General features: G+C 50.4%; 1 protein-coding gene across 4 annotated transcripts in view; it reads left to right on the plus strand.

Moving 5' to 3' along the window:
* Nucleotides 1-26280, plus strand: part of SLC22A23 (solute carrier family 22 member 23) — a 163836-nt gene that overhangs the window by 32204 nt on the left and 105352 nt on the right. For 3 of the 4 annotated variants that reach the window (XM_072729219.1, XM_025982604.2, XM_025982605.2), the window contains exons 2-3: nt 3085-3188; nt 9377-9531. The exons of the other annotated variant lie outside the window; for it this stretch is intronic. In XM_072729219.1, coding sequence (XP_072585320.1) covers nt 3085-3188; nt 9377-9531 — 259 coding nt within the window. The remainder of the gene's footprint in view (nt 1-3084; nt 3189-9376; nt 9532-26280) is intronic. 4 annotated transcript variants of the gene reach the window in all.

Consider the following 26280-nt stretch of genomic DNA (forward strand, 5'->3'; position numbering starts at 1 on the left):
AGGGTGTACAATGTGTACCTTGGGTGTAGCACCAAGGGTGGTGTTACAGACAGATCCCCAGGCACGAGGAACCTTATCTTGCGGAGTCTAGAGTTAGTTTGTTAGCTTGTTGAGTCAGAGATGTTTTCTCTTCTTGTGCCCGATTGAGACGCTGGAGCCCCCACTGGCTGCCCCATCCTGGGCCCCCCTCCCCGCCGGCTGAGGACAACAGTGCCCGCAGATACTTCTGGCCCAGCTTCCTTTCTTCACCAGCCGTGGGAACAGTGCTGTCTGTCTCTCTCATCTGTTTTCTCAGCATTGTTATTTTTTTTTTATTGGAGTTCAATTTGCCAACATATAGCATAACACCCAGTGCTCAGCATTGTTAATTGATAGAAGTTGTGCATTGAGGTGACCACAGGACATCTTATGAGGTAGCAACTAAATTGAGTCGTGGCTGCCCAAGGTCAGGTATGGTTATCGCTCACGTGGCTGAGTTCACAGCAGCATCAGCATTTCCCCGTCTCCCTGAATGCTTTTATTAAAATCTCTTTTGTCTCCTGGCCATCGAATCTCAGCATAATGTGCTCTTTTGCATCTCTTAACCTCAAATAAACTCATCAATGGGAAGTCTGGGTGGAGACGAGAGAGGGTGGTGGTTCGCCACCGCCACTGAGCCAGCAGCTGGTGCCCTCCTCCTCGGCAGCAGCCAGGGGACCAGGTCACTCTCCTGCCAAGAATGTGCCAGGTGGAGGCGTGGGACCGTGTGATGTGATTGGGGTCCTAATGATTACAGGTATTGGTGTTGTCAGCACCTCTTCTTCAGAATAGTCAGATGCGCTTAGAGACGTAGCTCTTACTCTTGGAACTGATTACTTTGTGGGCAGGGTCCTGGGCTGGGCAGAGAGGAGAGAAATCGACTCAGAAATGGCTTCAGAATGTAGGAACCTGGCAGGGGAAGCAGAATATTGCACATGCAGTTAGTTCTGATGCTGTAACTCACACGAGAAAGCAGGACCTGCATTTCTGAAGCCGGGCTGTACCTCGCAGGGTGGTATTTTTTTATTATTAAAAATATATTTACTCCTAGAAAACAATATATACATGGATGTTGGTTTTCCAGACTTGCCTCCAAAAGCGCACATACAGTCTGGTTTTTCAGTCCTGCCTCTGCAGTACAAAAATAACGGACAGGCCTGTTGTGCATGCTTCGTGTAGCATCTGGCCGCTCCCGACTCTTGGTGGGTTGGTTGAACCCCAGCCCAGGACTGCAAAGCTCATTCATCGTCTTCAAAATGAGAGGGAAACGGCGGGACAGGGCTGGCCACTGGTTCTCAGACTTGAGCAGGCCTCAGAATGGCCTAGAAGGCTTGCAAATTACATTCACTTCAGCGGGTCTGGGACGCAGCCCAAGAAATTGTATTTCCGACCTGTTCCCAGGTGATGCCGAGGCTGCTGGCTGCTGGAGCACATTTTGAGAACCACTGGAACAGACACAGGAGGACGTTCACCTCCTAAAGAGCTCCTGTCTCTGAATTCTTAACGATGAGATCTGTGACACCGGCAGCGCCTGTCCCCAAACACATGATCTTGACAAGAACCAAACCCAAACCGCCCATTGTTGACCAGGCCCCGTGGGGTCTGTGCTTCCCTTTCTTCCTGAGCCTGGCATTGGACATCACTCTGGAAGCAGATCAGTAGAGGAGTCATTTCCCCAAGTCTCTGGAATCTGGAAAGTCAAATGTGCCTTGGGGGCATCAGTGAGCAAATGTGTGTCCCGAGGAGTCCAGGGAACGGTGGGACAGGCGGCTGCCTTCCTGCTGCGCCCAGGCCAGGCACTTCAGTCCCCAACGGCAGGTGCAGAAGCCTGGTGTTTCCCAAAGCCCATGAAGTGGAGACCCACACACAGCTAAGGGCACCCCTTCCCAGGGTGGGGGGCTCCATCACCCTGACCAGAAGTTTGGAAATGGGGCAGGACCAGAGCTTCAATGCCTTGTAAGGACCCCCTTGCATTCTACTGTGGGTCCCAAGATGGGCAGACAAGGGCGCAGGGGGACATAGTGAGTAAGACAAAGCTAAGATCAGGTTTCACCCCAACAAATCCCACTTCTGCTTCCAGAACTTCTGACATTTCCAACTCCCCTACCTCCTGGTGCGTCTCTCCACCTCCACTGACCTGAGGTTCTTTAGCCACTTCTTTCAGCCAGCAGGAGGGCGTCCAGCGGGGTGAGGTGGGGTGGGGGGTGCGGTCTTCATGGCATCACCGGCCGAGGCCCTGCCGGTTTGCTCCTGAAGCCCACATAGAAGCTGCGTGTAGACTTGAGCGCCACGTCCTCACATGTCTTCCACTTGGACACACATCGCTTCCAGGGAACAAACGTGGGTTTGTCTCCTGCTTCTGCAAAAGGACAAAAAAATTTGGAGACTTGTTTTATTTTTTTTTTATTGAATAATAAAACGGAATTGTAAAAAGAGTCTCAGTGTTGTATTTACTAATCGATTGGCTTCCCCTCCAGGTGGAGCAGGTCCCTTTGGAACGGAATGGGGGACACAGAAGGGATATTTCCAAGGGGGAAAAAATCAGAATGCTTTATTAGGTGGCATTTCGACATTAACTATTAGCTCTATTTTTAAGACTACTTACGAAGCACGGGGGAGGTCTTGGGGATGCAAACACAGAGGCTGCTTTGAATTGCCTCGTGTCATGGTGCCCTGTTTGAGAAGTTGGCGGGGCCTTCCCTTCTGTGGGCGCGTGACAGCTCCGCGGGTGGGACGGGGTGCCGGCGATGAGGACCGCCCGGCCTCCTTACGGTCCCCGTGGTGGCTGGTGCAGAGGGACACACGCCCCCACATTTCCTGGGCTACTCCCTCAGACTTTTATAAAACTGTCCCAGACTACAACGTTATGCTGCCTTTTGTGGGCAAATTCTCTCTCTCGTTGTTGGATTTCCAAACACACTGAAGGGAATCTTAATGGTGTGTGTGACTTGGTGCCACAGACGGCGTCCTGCACCTTACCGTAGTGACTGTATTATCCTTGTGATTAACTACAATTGGCATCTGTATATGTTTCTCTCTGATTTATTTTCTATTTGCCCCCTCTAGTGGGATCTTGTGTGTGATAATGCCTGGAAGGTCCATATCGCTAAGTTCTCCTTACTGGTTGGATTAATCTTTGGCTACCTAATAACTGGATGCATTGCCGACTGGTGAGTACCAACGTGCCCAGTGCACGAACCTTTGGAAGCCACAGCAAGCCTTTGCTGGCTGCAGAAGAGTGGCCAGTGTTAGCTTACTGTTACCGAGTCTTTTCTCAGCCCCGGTGTTGGTGCTGGCACAGAGGGCCGAAGCTGTCACCTGGACAATTCAGAACTAAAAGGATTGGCCAGTGCAGATGACAGAATAACAGAATATTTGAAGTGAGAATTTAAATTCATTGCAATGTTCCAGCTGCTAGAATCTAGCAAAACCTGCACGTGACCTACAGTCCCATCTGCTCCTGATGTTTGTTGTTTAGTCGGGAAGAGCTGGAGGGCAGAGGTTCAGGGCTCTGTGGGCTGGGCCCCAGGAGGTAGAGGTACGAGATGCATCCAAAATCAGGAAGAGGAGGAGCTAGGGATCCTACCCACACGAACTGAATGGGTAGGGCTGTGCCGATGGGCATCTCAGAACTCCACAGATTTCAGAGAGGCACAGTCCCGTAGCTGGCTTGGCCAGGAGATGCCTCTGCAGGGTCCGTGGGGAGCTAGACCTTGGCAAGTGGGCAGCATTTGCATAGCGGATGCTTACTGCAGGCAGAGGATGGGTGGTGGCCAGAGGGGAGAATGAAGACGCAGGTGTTCAGACGTGGGTGGGTAAGGGGTTCCTAGTCCTTCGCTTCCTGGAGCGAAGTGTGTGGTTCATGATAAAGCCACAAGGTTAGAAAGACGGAGAGAGGCCCTGGAGAGAATCATAGTAATAATAATCATGATGGCAACGATATCAGCCCCTAACTCACACTGATGGACTGTGGTTGCCAAGCACCGTGCTGACTGCTGCCCCACATCAGCATGCCCCATCCTCCCAGCACCCCGTTAGGTAGGTACTGTTTAGTATCTGTTTACGGTGGAAAAGCAGAAGCCCAGATGTCTAAGTAAAATCCCCAGGTTGACTCAGCTTTACGTTGGTGAGTCCACATTTGAACCCAAGCCCGGTGGCTCCAGAGCCTGCCTCCTCACGAGTGACTGCGTCACAGCACTTTTATTCAAGGGGCCCTGTGGTCACAAGGTCACAGCTCACATCTGAGCAGGGAGCCCAGTGCCCCGGCGTGGACGTGGTTTTCTAGTACCAGGGCTGCCAAGTTGAGAGGTATGTGGGGTAGTTGTCCGCTCCCCCCCCACACACACACACGCACACCTTGGTGTTCTTTTATCTTTAAGGAAACTTTTTGTGAATAAGAACATCTTGACCCAATGTCATAAGAGCCAAGAGTGATATGGAGCAAACTCCTTCCATCTGTGGCTTTGCTCTGCGTTGCCCCCTGTCCCCTGGTTAGCTGACAAAGCTGGTCGAGGCGCTCCGGCAAGAGCCTGGGGGCGGCAGGCAGGGGGGCCCAGAGGGGTTCTGAAACCACTTTCAAGTTCTGGAAATTTCTTCCCGAAAGCAAACATCTATTTGCGAGTTGCTTTGTATTCACGCGTAAGTGATTTCCTGCGTGTTCAGAATTTGCTTAATCATCCTTTGTAAATGCTTCTTCTTAAGGACACATTCCCTGGGAGCAGTGATGGAGAAGCTGTCAGTGACCCCTGAAAACCTATACCAGGGCCCCCTTGAGGGTTTTTTTTGTTTGTTTTTTGTTTTGTTTTGTTTTGTTTTGTTTTTGGCAGGGAGCCAGGGAGTGAAGTGGGGAAGTAGGGAGAGTGTAGGGTTTTGTTTTTTTTTTTAACGAAATGCTTGAGCTTATATAGGTTTTCAGAGTAAACTACACTAATCTGAAATACCCAATATTCTACATTGGAATAGGTGGTAAGGATATAATCATATAATCCATGTCACTTCTTTCTTAAAAAAAAAAAAAGGCAGACTTGGGTGAGGTTTTTAGGGTCCTTATTCAGAGACACAATCAGGAAAGTAAATCTGGCCTTCGGTGAATAGATCAGTCTGTAATGGTTTCAAGTGCTTAGAAGCTGCTTTTTCTAATTTCTTGCTTCTTGCACATACCTGGTCACCCCCCAGGCCTGGGGACAAAAGACAGAGGAGCTTGGAGGGCTTCCTCTGCAAGTGCCCAGAGTCTGGTGTTGGAAAGCCACAGCTCTGCGGCTGCTTTTCCACGGTCTGCAGCGTGAGCAGGGGCACCCAGGGAGGCAGGCCAGGCCGCCTTGTGCCTCGGTTTTTGAACCTCTTGAGTGGACCTCAGTTCTAGTTTGAAAGTTTGGTGTTTTCCACCCTGGATTTATTCCTTTATTTTTGGCCCTTTCTCCTTGCTAGAGCCTTGCTGAAAGGGAAATAAGCACATCTAGAGGGAACTCCAAACTTCACAGCTATTTGCACCCATTTCATGGCTGCATGGGGAAGTTGATCAAGTCACAGGTTGAGCTTTTTATTTTTTTTAATATTATTTATTTATTTATTTATTCATTCATTCATTCATTCATTCATTCATTCATTCATTCGAGGCAGAGACAGACACAGGAGGAGGGAGAAGCAGGTTCTATGCAGGGAGCCCGACGTGGGACTCGATCCCGGGTCTCCAGGATCAGGCCCTGGGCAGAAGGCAGGCGCTAAACTGCTGAGCCACCCAGGGATCCCCTAGGTTGAGCTTTTTAAAACCGAAGTCAGCATATAATGAAACTTCAGCAATAACACTTTTTTATTTAATTTTTAAAAACTAATGTCTGCACCAGCATGGGGCTCAAACTCATGGCCCTGAGATCCACATTCGTGCTCTATTGGCTGAGCCAGCCAGGTGCCCCAGGACACTTTTTTCTTTAAAAAAAATCACCTTTCTTCCACACAAGCCCTGTTTGGGGATATACATTATGTCCTGCCCTGTGACGTGTTAGTTGAGATGTTTGAGAGGGAGCAGCCCAGGGAGCGCTCTGGCGGGATGAGCTCCCTTGCCTCGGTGTTGGTTCTGTTCTGGATGGTGTGTGCTGCTCCCTCCAGAACCCCTCTGCACCCTCTCCAGCTGGCCCTGGGCCCTGGCCTTTCTAGACTGCCCCAGAGGACCCCTTGCCCTCTCGCTCCTGGCCAAGCCCGGGCCCAGGGATAGAGCACCAGCTGGAGGTCTAAGAGAGAGACCAGAGTAAGGGGGTCGGGGTTTTGCCCCAAACTGGGCCTCCGCAGGGCCTGCAGGGGCTGGCTGCCTCCCTCTCGCTAGGGGCCCCTCCACACAGCACCTCTCTCCCTGGGTTCCCAGACCATCCTCCCCCCAACACCCCTCCTGTGGCCAGTCCCACGGTTTCTCTCACAGCTTGCCCAGCCTTTTGCAATCAATCCCTTTATTAAAATCTCCTCAAATCACTCTGAGTGGGCCATCTGTTTCCTGGTGAGACCCTATGTTATTTCTTTACGGCTGCCGTGACGAATTAACACACACTCGGTGGCTTAAGTTAATGAACTTGCAGTTGTGCAGTTCACACTAGGCTAGAGTCAAGGTGCGGGCAGGGTGGTCTTTCTGGAGGCTTCAGGAAGGGATCCTTTCCTGTGCTATTTCCAGCTTCCAGCAACCGCCCGTATTCCTTGGCTCGCAGCCCCTCTCCTAGCCTCAAAGCCAGCAGTGGCATTTGGGTCCTGCTCACACCACCTCTCTCTGCTCCCTGAAGTCAGAAGAGGGTCTCCAGGTACTGGAGATTGGATCCACCTGAATCATCACCTGGTCTCAGGGTCTTTAACCTTAATCGCATCTGCAGAGCCCCCTTTGCCCATAAAAGGTGACATACTCCCAGGTTCTGAGGAGTAGGACGTGGACAACCCTGAGGGCCACTACTCCACCCCCTTTAGATCCAAGCTCTGTGTTACGGGTTTAGGAGTGTGGTTTTGTCAGTCATCTCCGAGGGCATTCTGCTCTGGAGGAAGCCAGTTCGCACTAAAACTCCGATGATCATCACACTGGTTGAACACTTGCTACATCACCTGCACATATTCACACCTGCCAACAACCCCGCTCGGCCAGCATTAGCCGGTCCTCCTCCAAAGAAGACTCCAGGCTCGCCTGAACAAGCATACTCTTTCCCAAGAGCTTGCGTTCGAGACCAAGGTGTTCTCTCTTAAGTGGTGAGCCTGTATTCAAGACTGCGCTGGCTGCTTTTATTTTTTTTATTTTATTTTTTTTAATTTTTATTTATTTATGATAGTCGCAGAGAGAGAGAGAGAGAGGGGCAGAGACACAGGCAGAGGGAGAAGCAGGCTCATGCACCGGGAGCCCGATGTGGGATTTGATCCCGGGTCTCCAGGATCGCACCCTGGGCCAAAGGCAGGAGCCAAACCGCTGTGCCACCCAGGGATCCCCGCTGGCTGCTTTTAAAGGCCACATCTGCCCCATAGGGACTAAAAATAATTTTTACTTACTGATCTTAGCAGCCATTTGGAAGGGAGAGATTTAGAATAGTTTCTTCGAGTTAAAAATAAAAAATCAAGGATCTTTTCTAAAGTAGCAGAACAGGGCAAACCCTGCTTGGTGGGCATCCAAACTGTAGAGATGTAAGAAGGAATCATGCGAGCTAGACATTTAACCGTTTGCTCTGTGGCAGGCATCGTGCCCACATCCATCATCTCCCGTAGTGATCTCAGTAATGCTGTGAAGTCAGACAGTTATCCCCATTTTACAGATGAGGAATGGGAAATAACGGAGAAGTTAGATCTCATCTTTGCTTCTCCTCATTTCACGAGGCCAGCCAAGCCATATCCTAAATTTATTTCTTTATAAATTTTATAAATTTTTTTAAATTGATTTCTTTAAGTGAATTGGGTTCGGATGAAACTACCTATAGGGTCCAAGTGACCAGGGCTTAATGGCCCCAGCACCAGTCAGGAGAAGCAGTGCCTAGTGAAAGCACAGATGAGAGTAGATTCGCATTGGCGTTGAGTTCATAGTCCTGGCCTCATTTCATTAAACCAGCGTGACTAAGAATTTATGAAAGAAATTGTGCTCTGCAGTTTCCTCCCCCAAATTTTCTTGAAATTGCATCCATTCCTTTCACAGGACACAGAGATGCGTTACTAATTGCTTTTTTTTTAACAGCTTTATTGAGAGAGAATTTACATACCCTAAAGCTCACCCATTTCAAGCATGTAATTCAGTGAGTTTTAGTATATTTACAGAGTCGTAGGACCATCACCACACTCTACGTTTACAATATTTCCATCACCTGAAACGGAAGTCTCTCGTTCGCTTCCAGGCATTCTCTATTCTTATTCTCAGCCCTAGGCCACGAATCTACTTTCTGTTTTTGTCACGAGAATGTCACAAGGATGTCTGGGCCACTCTGAGCCATTGAGCTGCTCTGTAGGCATTTGGGGTACCAGGTGCAGAGGTTTTTCCCTTGGCAGAGAGTCCCCTGTTCCCATTTTTCTGTGACCTATCCTTCCAGTTCAAACTGAATTTGTAATGTTAATTTGTGTGATGGAGAGTTGGGGTTGGTTTTTTTTTTGTTTGTTTTTTCCCTACTGAGTTGATGAAGCAAGAGATGACAAGATACCTCTGGAAGGATGGAGAACTAGTGACACCCCCTGCCCTGGGACCCCCCCCCCCTTCTGTCCTGCCTGCCACACTCGAAGCGCATCGCCCCCTAACCATCACCAGTCTTGCACCAGCCCCTCTGTAACCCCCGCCAACCTAGCATGCGCGCTGCCCTTTCCAGAAACACAGTAGGCCGGGTCCTTTCCAACCCTGTGGCTACCTGCCGGGGCGGGGCAGGGGTGGGGGCTTCACTTTGAGGCCCATGCTCCTTAGTTATTGTTCAAACTCTCTGGGTTTAGTCTGCGATCCCTTAAAAAGTATTTCTCATCATGTAGTTGGAAGAGACCAGGAGCCATCAGGGCCCCGACTGACGGGCCGCACTGAGCTCAGGTAGGACTGGTTAGCGGCCCAGAGAAAGGATGCGAGGCGACTTGGCTCCCCGAGCTGACTCTGGAGCAGATTCCAAGGTCTGGGCGTGCCGAGGTCTGGGCTTGGGGAGCTGTTATGATGCTATCACTCTTGCCTTGAATCACCCCCTTATCCACACTGTTTGACCTGTGCCCCCTTGAATGCAAAGCGAGGTTTTGGGGCTGAACCTGCTCCAAGGGCCCTTCCCGGGCTCCGCGTCGCTGGGCCTGGAGGCCGCAGAGCCTGCTGAGCTGCTCGTCCCGCGGGGTGGGCGCCGGGGCGAGCGTCTCCGCGGCGACCACCCCTAACTGTCGCCCTCTCCGTGTGCAGGGTCGGCCGGCGGCCTGTGCTGCTCTTCTCCATCATCTTCATTCTGATCTTTGGACTCACCGTGGCCCTGTCCGTGAACGTGACCATGTTCAGCACCCTCAGGTTCTTCGAAGGGTTCTGTCTGGCTGGAATAATCCTCACCTTGTACGCACTACGTAAGTCGGAGCCCCCCTGCAGGACGCTCCGGGCCGCGAGGTCACGGGAGGGGCCGCGGGCTTTGGGAGGCGCCAGCTCCAGGGGCCCCGGGGCGCCGCCCGCACCCCGGCCCAGGTGCAGCCTCTGCGTTCCCCGGGGTGCTCGGTGCTCCCCCCACCCCGTGCTTCCAGGCCCGGCTGCTGCGGCCTGGCCCGGCTCGGGGTCCGCCGCTCCCACGGGTTGTCCTGTTTCCTTTGCCTGCGGTCACGCCGAGTGGAGTCCGCGCTGGCTGCGCTCACGTGCCACCTGCTGCGCTCTGCGCGGGAGCCTCTGCCCCGTTCCCGGAGAGCAGCGGGCAGCCTGCGTTAGCATCTGCCCTTTTTAGGGGAAAGAGAAGTTTCCTCCACTGATCGAACGTGTCTGTTGGCTGTATTAATGCCCTCATCAGGTGTGCTTGTATCTCATTTCCTGGTCGTTGGTGTTGACCAAAATAGCCACAAACCCACAGTGAGGACAGAAGTTTTAGGCTCTGATGTTTTACTGATTTTTCTGGGGTTTTTTATTTGTTTTTTGGGGTTTTTTTTCTTTTTTTTTTCTTTTTTTTTTTATTTATTTATGATAGTCACAGAGAGAGAGAGAGAGAGAGAGAGAGGCAGAGACACAGGCAGAGGGAGTAGCAGGCTCCATGCACCGGGAGCCCGATGTGGGATTCGATCCCGGGTCTCCAGGATCGCGCCCTGGGCCAAAGGCAGGCGCCGAACCGCTGTGCCACCCAGGAATCCCTGGGGGTTTTTTTCTAGATTTTTAAAATCTATTCATGAGAGAAGTTTTAGGCACTGAAGTTTTACTTATTTTCTGTTTATTTTTATTTTTTTAGATTTTTTTTAAACTCTATTTATTCATGAGAGATGCAGAGAGGGAGGCAGACACCCAGGCAGAGGGAGAAGCAGGCTCCATGCAATGAGCCCCAAGAGGGACTCGATCCCAGGACCCTGGGGTCATGCCCTGAGCCAAAGGTAGACACTCAACCATTGAGCCATCCAGCGTCCCTTAATTTCTGGTTTTATACTTTTTCACTACTGGGTGGAAATGTCTGTTAGGAATAACATAAAATGATTTATAATGTATTTTGCCTGCTTCTTCCTCTTTGACAACAGGGGTAGGAGTCACACAGAGAGACAGTGCCCAGTCGCTCTGATTCTCGGACATGTGCCTGTTTGAGACTCAGAATCAATTCATAACATCGTTTCAGAGTCACAAAGCAGGAATGAGCTTGGGAAGGTGACAGATGTGTCCTTCCACATCTACAATTGGGGGTTGTGTCTTCTTCTTCCAACCTGGAACCGAATCGTACTTTCTTATAAATCACCATTTCCACTTTACTAGTGTTTATTTGAGGACCCTTGTGTCCAGCAGGGAGGGATTCCTGAGGATTATGTGAGTTCAAGGTCATCGGGTCCGGGTGATGGCTGTTTGCAGGCTTTGTTTCTCTGAACAAACCACACGGGCAGCGAGCTTGAAGGTTCCCAATGCCAGTGCCATTGTTTGGCCTTGCCCTGTGTCCGTGCATGCAGAGGAGCAGCTTCCATGCTCTTTTCTGGAGGAGAGCTGACTTGCCCCACACATGTGCAAGGCCTGATGGGTTTGCCCCTCAGGCAGCTGTCCTCACGAGGCTCCTGGTTCCCACAGGATGGCAGGGGGCCAGCACATCCTTGCAGATGCCACTCGTGGAGATGGCTCTGCACATTGAATGAGTAGAAGAGCTGCGCTCAGGAATGTAGCAGGAGCATTACCTCCTTGTCACCAGCTCGGTGCTTCTCAGACTCAGGGTGTTGACGGAAAACTGCCTCAGAGCAGTCCTGCCTTGCATGCCAGCCGCTAGCGGTTGGCCACGGCTGCCAGAGAATGCAGAGAACACTAAGGAGGACGCTTCAGGGCTCCCTGGGAGAGGGCACCCAGAGTCCTTGGCCGTGTCTGCTCTGTGTAAAGAAGGGGGGTGATGGCACTTGCCACCTCTGCAACTCTCCCTGAATTAAGCCAGAGCTGGAGAGAATTGCCCCTCGCCTGTATTGTTCTAGCCTCACGTAGGGCTGTTTCGCTGGCAGGTGTTGTGACATCATGCCATCGGCCCCGTGAAACCCCTTGCTGGGTTGACTGCGGAAAACGAAGCTACGGATGTGTTTTCACAGGATTGCACAGCGAGTGCTTTATCCTAGAGCGTTCTCTGTCAAAGAGTGTGCTTATCCTTGGAAGGTGCTTTGCTCTGCTCCCGTGTGCACAGAATCACAGAACCTGGTCCTCTGCAAACGTTACTGCAAACTAAACACTTTAGACTTTGCAGGTCTCCGTAGCAGCCCTGGACTCCGCCGCCATATGGCGAAAGCAACCATAAGTCATACCTAAATGAACAGGTGTGGCTGTGTGCCAATAAAACTTTACTTAACCGAAACAGAAAGTGGGCCTGGTTTGACCTGTGAGCCATAATATTTCAGCCACTGAAAGGAGTGAGTCTCTGTCCTTCACTGGCCTCTAGGAAGCTCAAGAGCTTAGAATTTAATCCAGGCATGTGTGTGATGAGCCTGATGAGCTGAGCTTTAAATTCAGGCTTCTCTCCTAATTTCACCTGAACTTTCCTCCTTTCACTTTTCCTTTGTCCCATTTTCCTGTTTCCATAATGCAAGGGCTACTCTATCCCCCATGTGTGTGCAAGGAGCCTTACGTTTCTTTCTGAAATAGACTAGGGCATAAATAAATAATTATGTCTTCTTAAGTTGGGGTTACCAGTCAACCATCGTGACCACCATCACGGCAACGAGGATTCCCGGGTACCAACCAGCAACCCACGGCCTGAGCGGATACAGCACGTGATAGAGCAAAGTTAGAATAAAGTGAGAGGGGGGCAGTGAGGACTCGGGGTTCACTGAGGGGATACTGAAGCTCAAGTGTAAATTAGGGAGAGGTTGGCTGATGGCAGGAGAGCTGAGACTGGCAAGGGCAATCGAAACTGGAAATGAAGTTGTAGTGGGCTCTGCGATTCGGGCAGGGTGCGATGCGTGCTGGGCAAGAGGAGCCCACCTCTCTGGCAGCTTTAGGCAAAGACAGAGGCTGGTGCTGAGAAGCGAAGAGGCCGGCTCCCGGCCTAGGGCGCAGGCTGGGTCTGGATTTCCAAACTAGCGTGCACGCTGATGTTCCATACCCGGGTAGTATATGCTCTTAGTTAGAGCTCGGGAACTGGTTTGGCTTAAAGGAAATTACTGAGAACCCCGGTCACGGGGTCCAAGTATTTATTGACTCTAGAGAAAAGTTTTTTAAATTGGGGGCATTGATTATTTGGAAAATACATTTTTAATGGTCCTGCCGTTCCCCAACCCCTTCAACCATAAGGTTTTTTTGTTGCTGCTGTTGTTTTAATCTCACTTAATGCATCTGCTGAAAAGGCCTGTATTTTCTCAGGAGAGAACTGAGTATCCTTCTTTAAGTCCTGCAGGTGCTTGGCAATGGAAGTAGGGGAAGTAATGATTTGTGCAGATTTTGTTTCTTGTGTAGCTTGCCGAGAGAGTGGACTCTTCGTCTTGCGAAATGCTGCTGACTTGTGAAAGTTTTCAGCTTTATGTGCAAGGCTGCCGGAGGGTTTTTTTTTTTTTTTCCTGCTTTGGAATTTTTCTAAGGTACATTGCAGTTAGATACGCTCTCCTTTAAACTTTTGTCTCCTTCGAGTCATCAAAGGGAGACGTGGTCGTGTAATTAGGACATAAAATAGAGATTATTGGCATCTTCCCCAGGAGCCTTTACATGGGAGCAGGGTGCACACCGGCGCGAACAAGAAGAACCCGTGAAGGCGGATGGCGTGGTGTGGGGATGCCGTCGTGCTTCCCATCTGCCCGCGAGGCCGTCGGGAGACACCGAAATAATTAAACACACTCGGGCTACATCAGTGGCTTAATTGCATCCGTTTACCTTGGGACTAGGGGAAAAAAAAGTGGGGGAGAAAATGTTGACTCTGCTGGGCAAAAGGTGGGGAACCACAGGCGGAGAAAAGAAGCAGTGGGTCATGTCTCCTTATTTGTTTATCAAAAGGAAGCCTTATCAGCCACTAAAGAAATAGTCGCTTTTCGGTACAGGCTGACACGATACCTAACATCAGAGGGTATGTTCTTCTTCAAAAGAAGCGCATGAGAGATTGTTGCCTTTTAAGTTAACTTGATGTTAGATGTACTAGGTCCTATGGGAGACCGATTTTTCCAATATAAATACTTTTTCTAGTTTCTCTCTTCATTTGATCTATCTTCCCCCTTCCCCATCATTGACAACCTCCCCTAGTCGCTGCCCCCCTCTCCACCGCCACCCAAATTTGAAATAATGGACTCTGATCTACTTTTTGCTGGGGGCAGAGACCATATCTTAATTTGGGCAAATGAACAACCACTTCTTTTTTTTTTTTTTTAAGAGAATTTTTTTTTAATTTTTATTTATTTATGATAGTCACACAGATAGAGAGAGAGAGGCAGAGACACAGGCAGAGGGAGAAGCAGGCTCCATGCACTGGGAGCCCGACGTGGGATTCAATCCCAGGTCTCCAGGATCGCGCCCTGGGCCAAAGGCAGGCGCTAAACCGCTGCGCCACCCAGGGATCCCAACAATCACTTCTTTAATTTTGTTTTGGGACCCAACAACAGTGAATAACTGTTGTTGTTGTTGTTTTTTAAACTTCTCTCAAAGCTTCATGTTCTCATTATAATGACCCTCCTTAAGCCCCCACTGGCTTCACTGGATGAATTTTCACACATAATCAAGCAGTGACCAGAAATGTCACCGATGACTAAGTCACTGAGTATTTTGCAAAATCAGAAGCCAAGTCTAATTGGCAACGAGACTCAGGAAGGTCTTGAGTTTGCTCTGGGCGGGGTGATGTTCTATGCCCCGCACGGCACTGATGGCTTTAGCCTCTCACCCAAGTGGTTGAGTAATTCCTAACGTGCTGATGCAGGGTGACTCTTCCTCACTACTGCACGTATTTATATGACTTGAAGTCTTTCTGAACTATTACTCCTCAGAACATATTTCCATCAACTGGGTTGTTAAGCATCAATGCCATGCTGTACAGTAAAAAAAAAAAAAAAAAAAAAAAAAGGACTGAACCAGAACTCTTCACATAGCGAGCAGCTGAGCTATGGAATGAATAGAATGGTGATTACCACCGTCAAGTACTAGTGGCTTCCAGTGGCTTCTGGTTCACTTCTTCTGAGGAATAAATATTTGCACTGCATTTGGGTGAAGGGACAGTTTTGCACAGAATGCGTGCTTGGTCACCATGGCCTTCGTCTTTCCTCTCTCAGTCCTCCCCGTCTTCAGATTCCTGAGCCCTCCCCAGAGCAGCATGACAGAGCCAGAACCCCGTTCTTCTGGTGGGACCAGCTCTACTGACATGGCTTTTTTTCAACCAAGGAAATGAGTCAGAGTTTACCAAAAGCCTTTGACAAAGCCTCTTTTTTTTTTTTTTTTTTAAGATTCTATTTATTTACTCTTGGGAGACATAGAGAGGGAGGCAGAGACACAGGCAGAGGGAGAAGCAGGCTCTGTGTGGGGAGCCTGATGGCGGGTGTTGATCCCGGGACCCCGGGATCACGCCCTGGGCTGAAGGCAGATACTTAACCGCTGAGGCCCCCCCACCCCCCGGCGTCAAGATGGAACATGGGGTCTCACTCAGAGGAAGAGTGAGGGGCACGGTGCCATCCTTGTAACCCATGCACCCCGTGTTCCTCCGTCCAGATGTTAGGACAAGACAGCAGGTATACGTTGCCAACGTGTATAAGTATGCTCAGAGCACTTTTTTTTTTAATGTTTTAAATTTGCTGAAGATAATCCTGTCTCCAAATTGGAGGGAAAAACAACAGATACTTTGATATCTGGCATTTTGAAATGAGACTATTTGGATGCCTTTTCCACGTAGTGGAGGGTGTTACAAAAGCCATGCGCATCCTTCAGGACTGGGTTTTTCCCAGAATAGAATTTCAGTGGTGCTTCCGTTGAAACAAAGCAGTTCACCACACTAGCAGGAGAGGTAAAAAGATCTGGAAATCAGGAGATCTGAGCAACAGCGGACCATATGCCGTGGACCTACTCCACGTCAGTGACAAATTGCTTTATCTGAAAGCTTCTGTCTCCCTTGTCTCTTAAGTCAAGGCACATGGGCCTTCAAATTACATCCTATGGAGCTGTGAGATCCCTTCCTGGAACTGTTTGTGGGGAAGATGGATGGAAAGCAACAACAAAAACCCCAATGGATCCTATATGACAACATTTAATACTGCTGTAACAGTAAGGACAAAACCACATGGAAATCCACTGGTCTCTACTGCACCTTCTATGGCATTTTTATTTTTTTAAGATTTTATTCATTCATGAGAGACACAGAAAGAGGCAGAGGGAGAAGCAGGCTCCCTGCGGGGAGCCTGATGCAGGACTCGATCCCAGGACCCCGGGGTCATGCCCTGAGCCAAAGGCAGATGCTCAACTGCTGAGCCACCCAGGGGCCCCACTTATTTGGCTTTTGAGTTCTAAGCTTAACTTCAGCATTGGAGGGACATGAAACCAGGTGTACTCAGCCCTGAATCATGTGACTGTGCCATGCCAGATAAACTCTGCTTTAGATAGTTTATGTTTTGGGTTTTGGTGACGTTGGTGGAAACACAAGACTGCTTTCTCCTTCACACATTCACTCGGGAGACATGCTAGGGCCTACTAGGTGCCAGGGGAGGAGAATGGCCTGAGCACTTACGGGGCACTGTCGGGTGCTGAGCACACAGAGGCACACATACTTCTTGCCCTCCAGGACACTCAGATGTTAGTGAGTAAAGATGCAGGGACAGGCCTGGTTGAAGGGAGAGTGTCAGAAGGCAGCCCCTGAGCTGTGAGCCTGGTGAGGTCAGGGAGAGTGGGTGTTTGCTATTTGCAGTGGGTGCTCAGAAGCCAAAGAGCCTAGTATATTCTGGGCCCCGTGCTTGGGGCAGAGGCTGGGACAGCGTGCAGAGGTCCTGTCCTCCACAACCCTGGGACAACGCCAGGCTATCCAAGGGTCTCAAGCAAGACAGGCGAACTGTTGTGCGCCTTGGGGGATCACTCAGGCTGTGGCAGAGGAGAGCGGACCAAGGAGGAAGGCCAGGCTCAAGGCTGGGAGGCTGCTGCATGATGCAGGTGAGGGAGGAGAAGAGCCTCACGACACCGTGGCCACAAGGAAGGAGAAATAAGGAGGCGTGGCCACAGCCTAGCTGACCGAAGAACGGGGGTGGGGGGAGGGCAGGTGACCAGCTTGGACAGCTGGATGGATTCCCCTCCAACTGGAGGGCAAAGGGATGCAGCCCTGGCACTGATTCCAAATCCTGTAGATTTGGAAGCTCCTGACCACTGCCTTCCTCTGGCAGGCTTGGCGGGAGCAGATGACGGCTGCAGTTCAGATATGATGACTTGGTGGTGCCTTCAGGATATCCGAGGGCTGATTTAGCAAGTGGTTGGCTACTCAGAAGTTCAGGAGCAGGATCCGTGGGTCCTGAACATACAGGTAGCAGTCAAGGGCCGGGGAATAATAACTGACATCACCCGTGTAACACAAGGACTAAACGGGTGGAGGTAGAAGAACCAGTTGGGGAAGATGGGAGGCGATAGCCTGACTAGTCAGCGGAGAGTCCGAATAGGCTGGTACCTGGGGAGCTAGGGAAGGGCCTACAGGGTGGGACATGATGCAAGACCGGGCTTGGGAAACGCCCATTAGATGTAGCAATGACCGCCCGGTAGGTCGGAGGCGACTGGGCAAAGGCAAGCACCGCTCAACTTAGTGAGGAACCTAATCTAGTGACTCCAGTACAGGCTTCACTTTGTATTCTGCGCAGAATCCTGTCCTGCCCCCATGTCAGAGAAAATGGCTTTTTTATTGTGGTTAAATGTATATAGCATACAATTTACCATTTTAGCCGTTGAGGGTCCCATTCAGTGGCTTAAGTACATCCTTGCTGTGCAAGAACACACCTTTTTAACAGTGGCAAATGTTCATTATAATTGGGTAGAAAAATTGAATCGGGGGGCAAATCCGTAATGACTATTCTTCCTTGAAGTCACCCAAAACAGTACATTTTCACGGCCCAACAACGGGGCCTCCCGAGCCACGGTGAATCAGAGATGCGGTCTTGCTCTCCCTGAGATGTTTCGTGGCCCGCCCGGAAGGCCAGCTCGGAGGAGCGCACCCCAGCCTCTCAGCACCGACACATGTGTGCGCGAGCACGTGTCAGCAACGGAAAAGCTCCTGGGAGGGACCCCAGGGTGGGGGCGAGCCGTGCCCCCACTCACCCACTGTGGTCTTGGCCACAGGGATCCTCACAGCCACAATCCATGAAGGATCATGCACAGAAGGTGGATGTGATCACCACTGGCAAACCATGGTCCAGAGAAATGGGGGGCATGTTGCTTGGGTGTGAGCTTTTTTTTTTTTTTTAAGATTTTATTTATTTATTCATGAGAGACACAGAAGACAAAGAGAGGCAGAGACACAGGCAGAGGGAGATGCAGGCTCCATGTAGGGAGCCCAATGTGGGACTCGATCCCCTGACCCTGGGATCATGCCCTGAGCCAACGGCAGATGCTCCACCGCTGAGCCCCCAGGTGCCCCTAAACCTGTGACTTTTGAAAGTCTATCTGCCCTCCTCTATGTCGGGACGATGGCAGCTCTTGTTCTTGACGTGATTGGTGTGAAAAACGTACGCACCCAGGACAGGGGTGAGTGGGGCATGAAGAGGAGCTTCACTTCGAAATGGCACAGGGTTTTCTGTTGTTCTTTTCAAATGACTCTTTGGGAGGAAAAGCTGTCCAGAGCCACCTTCCAGTTACTGGTCCAAGAGCGTGTAAGACCTGCCCTGTATTTGGGGTGAGATGATGGACGGCACCGTGTTTAATTTTGGTTTTGCTGCCCCGTCTGGAGAAGTGTTCCTTCCACAAGAGCTAGCCCCCCAGCCCAGCGTCCAGGCTCTCTTTTGGGTTGCGGGGACCCATTCAGCTCTTCTCCCTGGAGCCCCCCAAACCTGTGGCAGGTGAGCCCTCCCTTGGCCAGGTTTGCAGCTCCCGCTGGCCGTGACTGGATGTGGTGCTTCTCTGTGACATTGGACTCCCAGGGTCTCTGAGCATCATTAAAGCTGTGCCCTCGACCCTGAGAGAAACCAATCTCGGGGGGTCCGAGGAGCCAGGAAGCATCACAGCTGGGTCTGGTGGCCCGAGGGGGACAGCTCAGAGGCCAGCTGTGGGGCTCCTCTGGGCCTCCTGCGTGGAACACGGTGCCCGGAGAGTCACGGGTCTCCCAACCACGGCTGCTGTTCTGTTCAAGGTCCCTTCCTCCTCCCCTGGGGCCTTTGATGATTCTTGGAGAAAGGGGTACTGTGTGTCCAACCAGAGCTGGTCTCACCCGCCCTTTGAAAGCTGAAAGGTGCTTGTGTCCCTCCCAACCTGTGCCTTTTGAAAGCCTCAGGGCTTGATCTTTTGTGCAAGTTCTGGGAAAGGGCTCAGAACTCTCTGGAAACCTTTGTCAGAGTGGGGGCAGGGCAGGAATTAGGGCCCCTTCTTCCGCCCAGCTCACCACCCTTCTGCCATCGCAGCAGTTTTGCATAAGAAAGAGAGGACGGTTGCAGATCCTGGTGTGACTTGGAATTTCTGACTATTCTTCCCTGACATCTCTGTCATTTGTCAAGCTGGCATTGCTGTCTGCACATATGAGGCTCTGGGCTGCAACCACAGAGGCTCCTGAGATGGAGCAGCAGGTGAGGGTACAAATGATTTGTCTTGTTGATAAATATTATTGACCTCTTTGTGGAGGGGGGCACCTGTGACTGCTTTTCCTTGGTATATGGGAGGTGGTGCCGGGAGGCCACCTGGCCCTCTGTCCCTGGTCACTGGCTCACTGTTTAGCTGGCCTCAATGCTTGAAGCATGATTTTGTCTGCTATCTCATGATACCTCACTTGGATGGATGGATGGATGGATGTATGGATGGACGGACAGATGGATGGACGGATGGGTGGGTGGATGGATGGACGGATAGATGGGTGGATGGGTGAGTGGATGGACGGATGGGTGGGTGGGTGGGTGGATGGGTCGGTGGATGGATGGATGGATGGATGGATGGATGGATGGATGGATGGATAGACAGATGGACAGGTGGATGGATGGGTGGGTGGGTGAATGGATGGATGGGTGAATGGATGGATGGGTGGATGGATGATGGACGGACAGATGGACAGATGGATGGATGGGTGGGTGGACGGATGGACAGATGGATGGGTGGATGGGTGGATGGATGGATGGATGGATGGACGGACAGATGGACAGATGGATGGATGGGTGGGTGGACAGATGGACGGACAGATGGACAGATGGATGGATGGGTGGGTGGACAGATGGACGGATGGATGGGTGGGTGGATAGATGGGTGGATGGGTGAGTGGATGGTGGATGGATGGATGGGTGGGTGGGTGGGTGGGTGGATAGGTCGATGGATGGATGGATGGGAGGGTAGGTGAATGGATGGATGGGTGGATGGATGGACAGGTGGATGGGTTGGTGGGTGAATGGATGGATGGGTGGGTGGGTAGAGAATCTCTCTTCTTTCCTTTTAGAAAGAATTATAGGCAGCCCTGACGAGCAAAGGTTAAACAGAATAGTTGAGGGAAACCTTGTGTGCTGACCTCCCTCCTCGTGTGCTCCAGCACATGCCTAGTGTGTATAGAGCACGGTGAGTAGGCCTCTGATGTGAAGGAATGAAAAGGAGAAACTGAAGAGTCATGACTATAGTTGTTTGGGGACAATCATAAGGTATTTATTGAACGTTTTCTAATTTCATATACTATGCCAAGTTACTCATTCATACACACACATACCCCTCCACACATATATTTTAAATTTCATAGCAACTATATAAAGTAGAGCCTACTCATGGCCCCATTTTTCAGATAAGGAAACTGAAACCTCTAGTCCCTAGACCTTGTCTAGTTCACTAGGGGGTCTTTTAAGCAAGAGCTAATACTTACTGGCCTTTACAATGCACACTGATGCTGTGCTAATGCAACATAAATCCTTCATTTCACCCACCCCACAAGTCTGTGTGTGGGCACCATTACTTTCCCCATTTGACAAATGGAAACCTGACTTGTAGGTGAGGTAACCTGTCCAAGATCCTACACCAGAGTTAAAGGAACCAGAAGGGATCCCTGGTTTAGCGCCTGCCTTTGGCCCAGGGCGAATCCCACGTTGGGCTCCCAGTGCATGGAGCCTGCTTCTCCATCTGCCTATGTCTCTGCCTCTCTCTCTCTCTCTCTCTCTCTCTCTCTCTCTCTCTGGCTATCATAAATAAATTTAAAAAAATTAAAATAAAGGAGCCAGAAGTGGAAGCCAGGTCTGTGTGGCTCCAGGGTCTGTGATCGTCGCTGTTGGGTTGTTTCCAACAGTCCTCTTTTTCTTCGTCTTAAAATATGTTATTATAAGCTTATTTAAATGTGTACAGAGTATCCCGTAAGGAGTTTGCGTTAGTGTCTATAACTTCTAACCAACTGTAACGTCAAAATGTTAACAACATCCAATTTGGAAGCCAATACAGTCCAAATTAGTAGCAATACTTTAATGTGATGGATGAAGGGCTTTCCATGAAACAGAATCACAGCTCGCCCCTGTTGGGTTAAATAGCGAAAGACCTAGCTTCAGATTCAATTCCGTATTTAATCTCCTTTGGCCTCTGGACTTGAAAAATTCCAGCGTACATGATGCCTCTCCACAGAATTTTGCTGTCTAAAGTGATGTTACCCGTTCTAAGGCTTTGCCGGCTCCCCCTGCTGCCCGATGCCTCACTCGCTCACACTGAAGGGGAGCCTCCTTGATGCTCTGCTAACCTGCCTCCTCCTCTTGAAGATAAAGGTAGATTCATCATTATTGAAACATTCATTAAATTGGTATTTAATCCATTTATGACTGGCTTCGAGACTAGAAACCTTCACGCCTGCCTGTTCCTGGTACTCCAGTGCCGACGAAGTTGGCCTTCACAGAGACGGCAGGTGCAAAACTCACATCCTCTGCCTGACGCCAAGCCCCGCCGAGGTCCTTATGCCTATGCCGTCGTACACGTGCGGCCACGCAGTTCTCCTGCCACTGTATGCAGACCACTTGCAGCCAGCGTTCATGCAGCCTTCGGGAGTGGACCTCTAGATGCGACGTGGGCTTGAGCATCTCAGGCCCACCCTGGGTTACAGGCAGCTCATCCGCATGAGCCAGGTTATACTTGATGTTAACATAGACTAACATTTTCACTGACAGTAGGACATAAAATTTAGAAATTCTTGTAGATTGCCAAGAATGCATCCACAGATGACCATGGTCTTCCCACCCCACTTCTGAAGTCAGTGTCCTCGAGGGTGGCCCCACCTGGGTGACCCACTCTCCCTGGTCCTCTCTCCTCCTGCTCCCTTTCCCACTTCATGATGGTGCAGACGACGTGCTCAGGTCTGCTCCGTGCTCCCCTGTCCCTTTCACAGGTCAGCTTCCGCCGTGGCTCTCTGGCCTTGCTCCCAACATGCTGAGCGGAAGGCACCTTCTCAACGCTGACCTCGCCCCTCTCACTGGGGAGCCTGGCCAGACCGGATCTGCCCTCTTGACGGTGGGAGCCATGCAGAGATGCCACAGAGGAGGGGCTGGGAAGGCTTTCCCAGAGAGCTCAGGCCAAGGAAGCAGGATGTTTGGGCTTTCTCTGTGGGCAGTGGGGAGCCATCGCCAGGTTTTTGTTCTCTGTTTTGGGGAGAGAACTCTAGGGGTCCTTCCCTTCTTGTGCCACGGGCTGCCAGAAAGCAATACTAGTTTGTGCAGTTTAACAAGTTTGGCAGAACAATTTCCCCCTTTGAAGTCTATGGCATCCTGGTTGAAAGTTGACTGCAGAACACATCTTCTTAATCTGTGGTTCCCATAAACGAGATTTACCAAAACCACTCCTCTTCTTGACATTTTGTCACTGACTGGATGGTCTTTGGAATCATCACACAGCTTCCTCATGTTCTAGGTGGTTTCTCGAGGCTCACACACTAGAGCCTGCTAGCCACATAGAAGGATTATTGTTAGAACGTTCACGTGAGCTCGGAATTGGTAGAGAGAAGCAAGTTACTCTAGGATACGTGAATCTTGCTCTTTAAAAAGGTTTAATTGAATTACGGAAGGCGCCACCCAGGGAGTCCCAAGCTGAAGTCCCAGGGTATCACGGTGCCCAAATCCCGTTTTTCCCTTTGTAATCATTACCCAAGGACACAGTGGTGTTCTCTGACCTGTTCGTGGTTGGATCTTATTTTCCGTTTCCTTTGTGAGGTCACTGGAGGGTCTTATTTCATGTTCTCTTCAGGGGATAATTGCTCTTTTGCTGTTTTTCCAGATTCTCCTTTTTGGCATTTTTCCTTTTGGTCTTGTGACAGTGGAAGCAAATGTTTGCACAGTTGGCTCTTCCACTCCATCACGGCTGCTCTGGCGTCGGTGTGGAGTGCAGAGAGGGGGCCGTGAGGCCAGGCGAGGCCGCCTCCAGCACCCTACGGCAACTCAGAATGAAAGAACGAATGAAAACCTAAAGTTGTGCAGCCCTATGATTTCCTCAAATCTTGAAAATTATGACGAACAGTTTATAAAGCTGAACCAGAAGCATTTGGGCAAAAGAGGAGGAACGATAGCTGTTGCACGTCCGTTATAAAAGAAAAAGCCAAACGGGAAAATGTATGCTTCCTTTTTTTCTGTCTCATTCTCTTTCATACATAATCCCATGAGGCAAGGCAAATAGATCGGAATACTATTTCTTTCTTTCTTTCTTTCTTTTTTTTTAAGATTTATTTTAGAGGAAGAGAGAAAGAGCGAGCAGGGGCAGGGCCAGCGGGAAAGGGAGAGCGAGTCCCAAGCAGACTCCAAGCTGAGCAGGAGCCTGATGCAGGGCCCGGTCTCATGATGCTGAAATCACAACCTGAGCAGAAACCAACAGTCGGGCGCTTAGCTGACTGAGCCACCCAGGCGCCCCATAAACTATCTCTAAAGAGGTTCGGACCAGCGCTTCCCAAACCAGCTTCTCGTTGCTGTAATGAGGGAAGCATTGTCTCTGTGCGCTGGCCAGGGCTGTAACCACTGATCACCTTAGAGATGTGGCTCATGCGACTGAAGAGCTGAGTCTGTAATTGTTAATTAAAATCTTGTTCATTTTAATTAGTTAAATTTAAGTAGCTGCAAGTGGCTGGAGATCTACTCTATTGGTAGATCTGCTAGAAACACGACATTAAATCATCTCCGTATGATTTATATCATCTGTTTTGACCTCCCCACCAAGTTCTTTTTTTAAAAAAAAAGATTATTTATTTATTTATTTATTTATTTATTTATTTATTTATTTATGATAGGGAGAGAGAGAGAGCGAGAGAGAGGCAGAGACACAGGAGGAGGGAGAAGCAGGCTCCATGCCAGGAGCCCAAGGTGGGACTCGATCCCAGGACTCCAGGATCGTGCCCTGGGCCAAAGGCAGGCGCTAAACCGCTGAGACACCCAGGGGTCCCTCCCCACCAATTTCTAAACTCACATATCCAGCTGCCTGGTGGCTATTCCAGAGGCATACGGTTCCACCGTGGCCAGCATAGTCCCCTCACCCTCCCACATCCTCGGGCCTCCTGCTGCCTGGTCTTTCCTCATCGCAGTGAGGAGACCCACCACCCACACAGGTGCTCAGGCTGGGATGTTCGAGTCCCCCTTTCCTCCCTCTTCTGTGGTCAGCCTGTCCCCTGAGCTCTTCCTCCAGATTGTATTCTGAGTCTCTCGATTTCTCTCCACCTCCACAGCAGCCCCCTGAGGCAAAGCCTTTCTTGCCTGGCGAATCACAGTAGCTTCCTGACCCATCTGCCTGCCTCCTGCCCGCACCTCTTCAATGGATTCTCCCCTTTGTCACCCAGGGTGACACTTCTACAGCGTGAATCACACCTCATGCTCGCCTGCTTCAAGCACTGCATGTTGGTTCGCAGTGGCTTCACGGTAAAAGACTGAAAACCAGAACAACGGGGATTTAAACAGAGTAGAAGTTTATTTCTGCCACCAACGTAGTCTGTCCGGGGCTTCCAGGGGGCATCCCGTGACACTAGGGCTGCAGACTCTCCTTGTTTGCTAATCCGGCCACCACGTGCATCCATGTCCAGGCAGCAGAGGAGTGGCCAAGAAGAGGAGGGAGCACTCCTTCCCATTAAGGTCACTTCCCAGAACTGGCAGGTGCCACTTCCTACATCCGTCTAGCCATAGCCCAGTGACCTGCCCAGGCCCAACTGCAAGCTGGAAAATGCTGTCTTGTTTTGTACAGACATATGCCTGCAGGAAGGGGGCAGGGGGGGTCAGGGATGGCTGGTGGTCTTTGCCACTCCCTCCAACAGCTTTTATCGTGCCGTGTAAACTCCGGACCGTGGCCCGGGAGGTTTTGTGTGGTCTGACCCCTGCTGCTCTCATACCATATTCCAAATTGGCCTTCTTTTGTTCCTTTACATGCTAGCTCTCACTTGTCCCCTAGGTCATTTATACAACCCTTTCCCTCTGCCAGAAATGCTGCCTCCCTGACCTCTGCGGGCCCGGCCATGTCTTATCACCTTGATTCTGCTCATATGACATCTGCAGAGCTTTCTCAGACCATCTGTCCAATCAGCAGGCCACAGTTCCTTTAGAATCATCTGCCTTGTTCTCAACACCTACCACTCCTTGAAAATACACCTATTTATTTGCATTTCCACGCATACCGCTCACCCACTCTAGAGTGAGCTGCACAAAAGCAGCCCCTCACCATTCTTTTTCTCTACTATGTCTTGTGTCTCTGGTACAGAAAGGTTATTTCAATATGAGTTGGATGCATTGAATGAATTCATGGAACATGATGGAAATCTATGCGCAGTACAGAATAGATGTAGGTGTGTGATCGTAAAAAAGTAACACCGGAAGGGCCGGAGCTTGTTAGTTCAATTCCCACGTAGTAAGCGTAAGGGTGAAGGACAACTGAAGTTGTCGTTTGGCGGTTGTAAATAGTAGAGATAACGTGCTCAGATTTCTCGTGACCCCCTCGTGTGCTAGATCGATTTGGGCAGGACACCAAAAGAGTTGGTTGGATTTAAAAATGAGCTCAGGGATCCCTGGGTGGCGCAGTGGTTTGGCGCCTGCCTTTGGCCCAGGGCGTGATCCTGGAGACCCGGAATCGAATCCCACATCGGGCTCCCGGTGCATGGAGCCTGCTTCTCCCTCTGCCTGTGTCTCTGCCTCTCTCTCTCTCTGTGTGTGTGTGTGTGTGTGTGACTATCATAAATAATAAATTAAAAAAAAATTTAAAAAATTAAAAAAAATGAGCTCAACCATGCCCCACCACCATTGATGAAGGAGCTGGTAGCAGTCACAATGAGGCCTTGGTGACTTGGTGAGGACATTGGTGTGCAGATAATGTTTTAACGGGCGTAAAACTCGGGGCTGGTCAAGAATGAGGATGTTGGGTCACCAATCATCCCTTTCCTCACCGTTCTTAGTCGATTTCTCCGTGGTTCATTAGCAGTCTCTTCGTCATTTTCCACAAGACGGGACAGAGCTGGTCTCACATCCTCTATGTGTCCCATGGTGCCTGCCCAGTAGACCAATAACCCAACAAGAACTTTGGAGGGATGAGTAACACATCTCACTAAAAGATGGGAAAAGACATCTCATCAGGGGTTTCTCATAAGT

The sequence above is a fragment of the Vulpes vulpes genome, chromosome 12, assembly GCF_048418805.1.
Source record: "Vulpes vulpes isolate BD-2025 chromosome 12, VulVul3, whole genome shotgun sequence".
NCBI lineage: Eukaryota > Metazoa > Chordata > Mammalia > Carnivora > Canidae > Vulpes > Vulpes vulpes.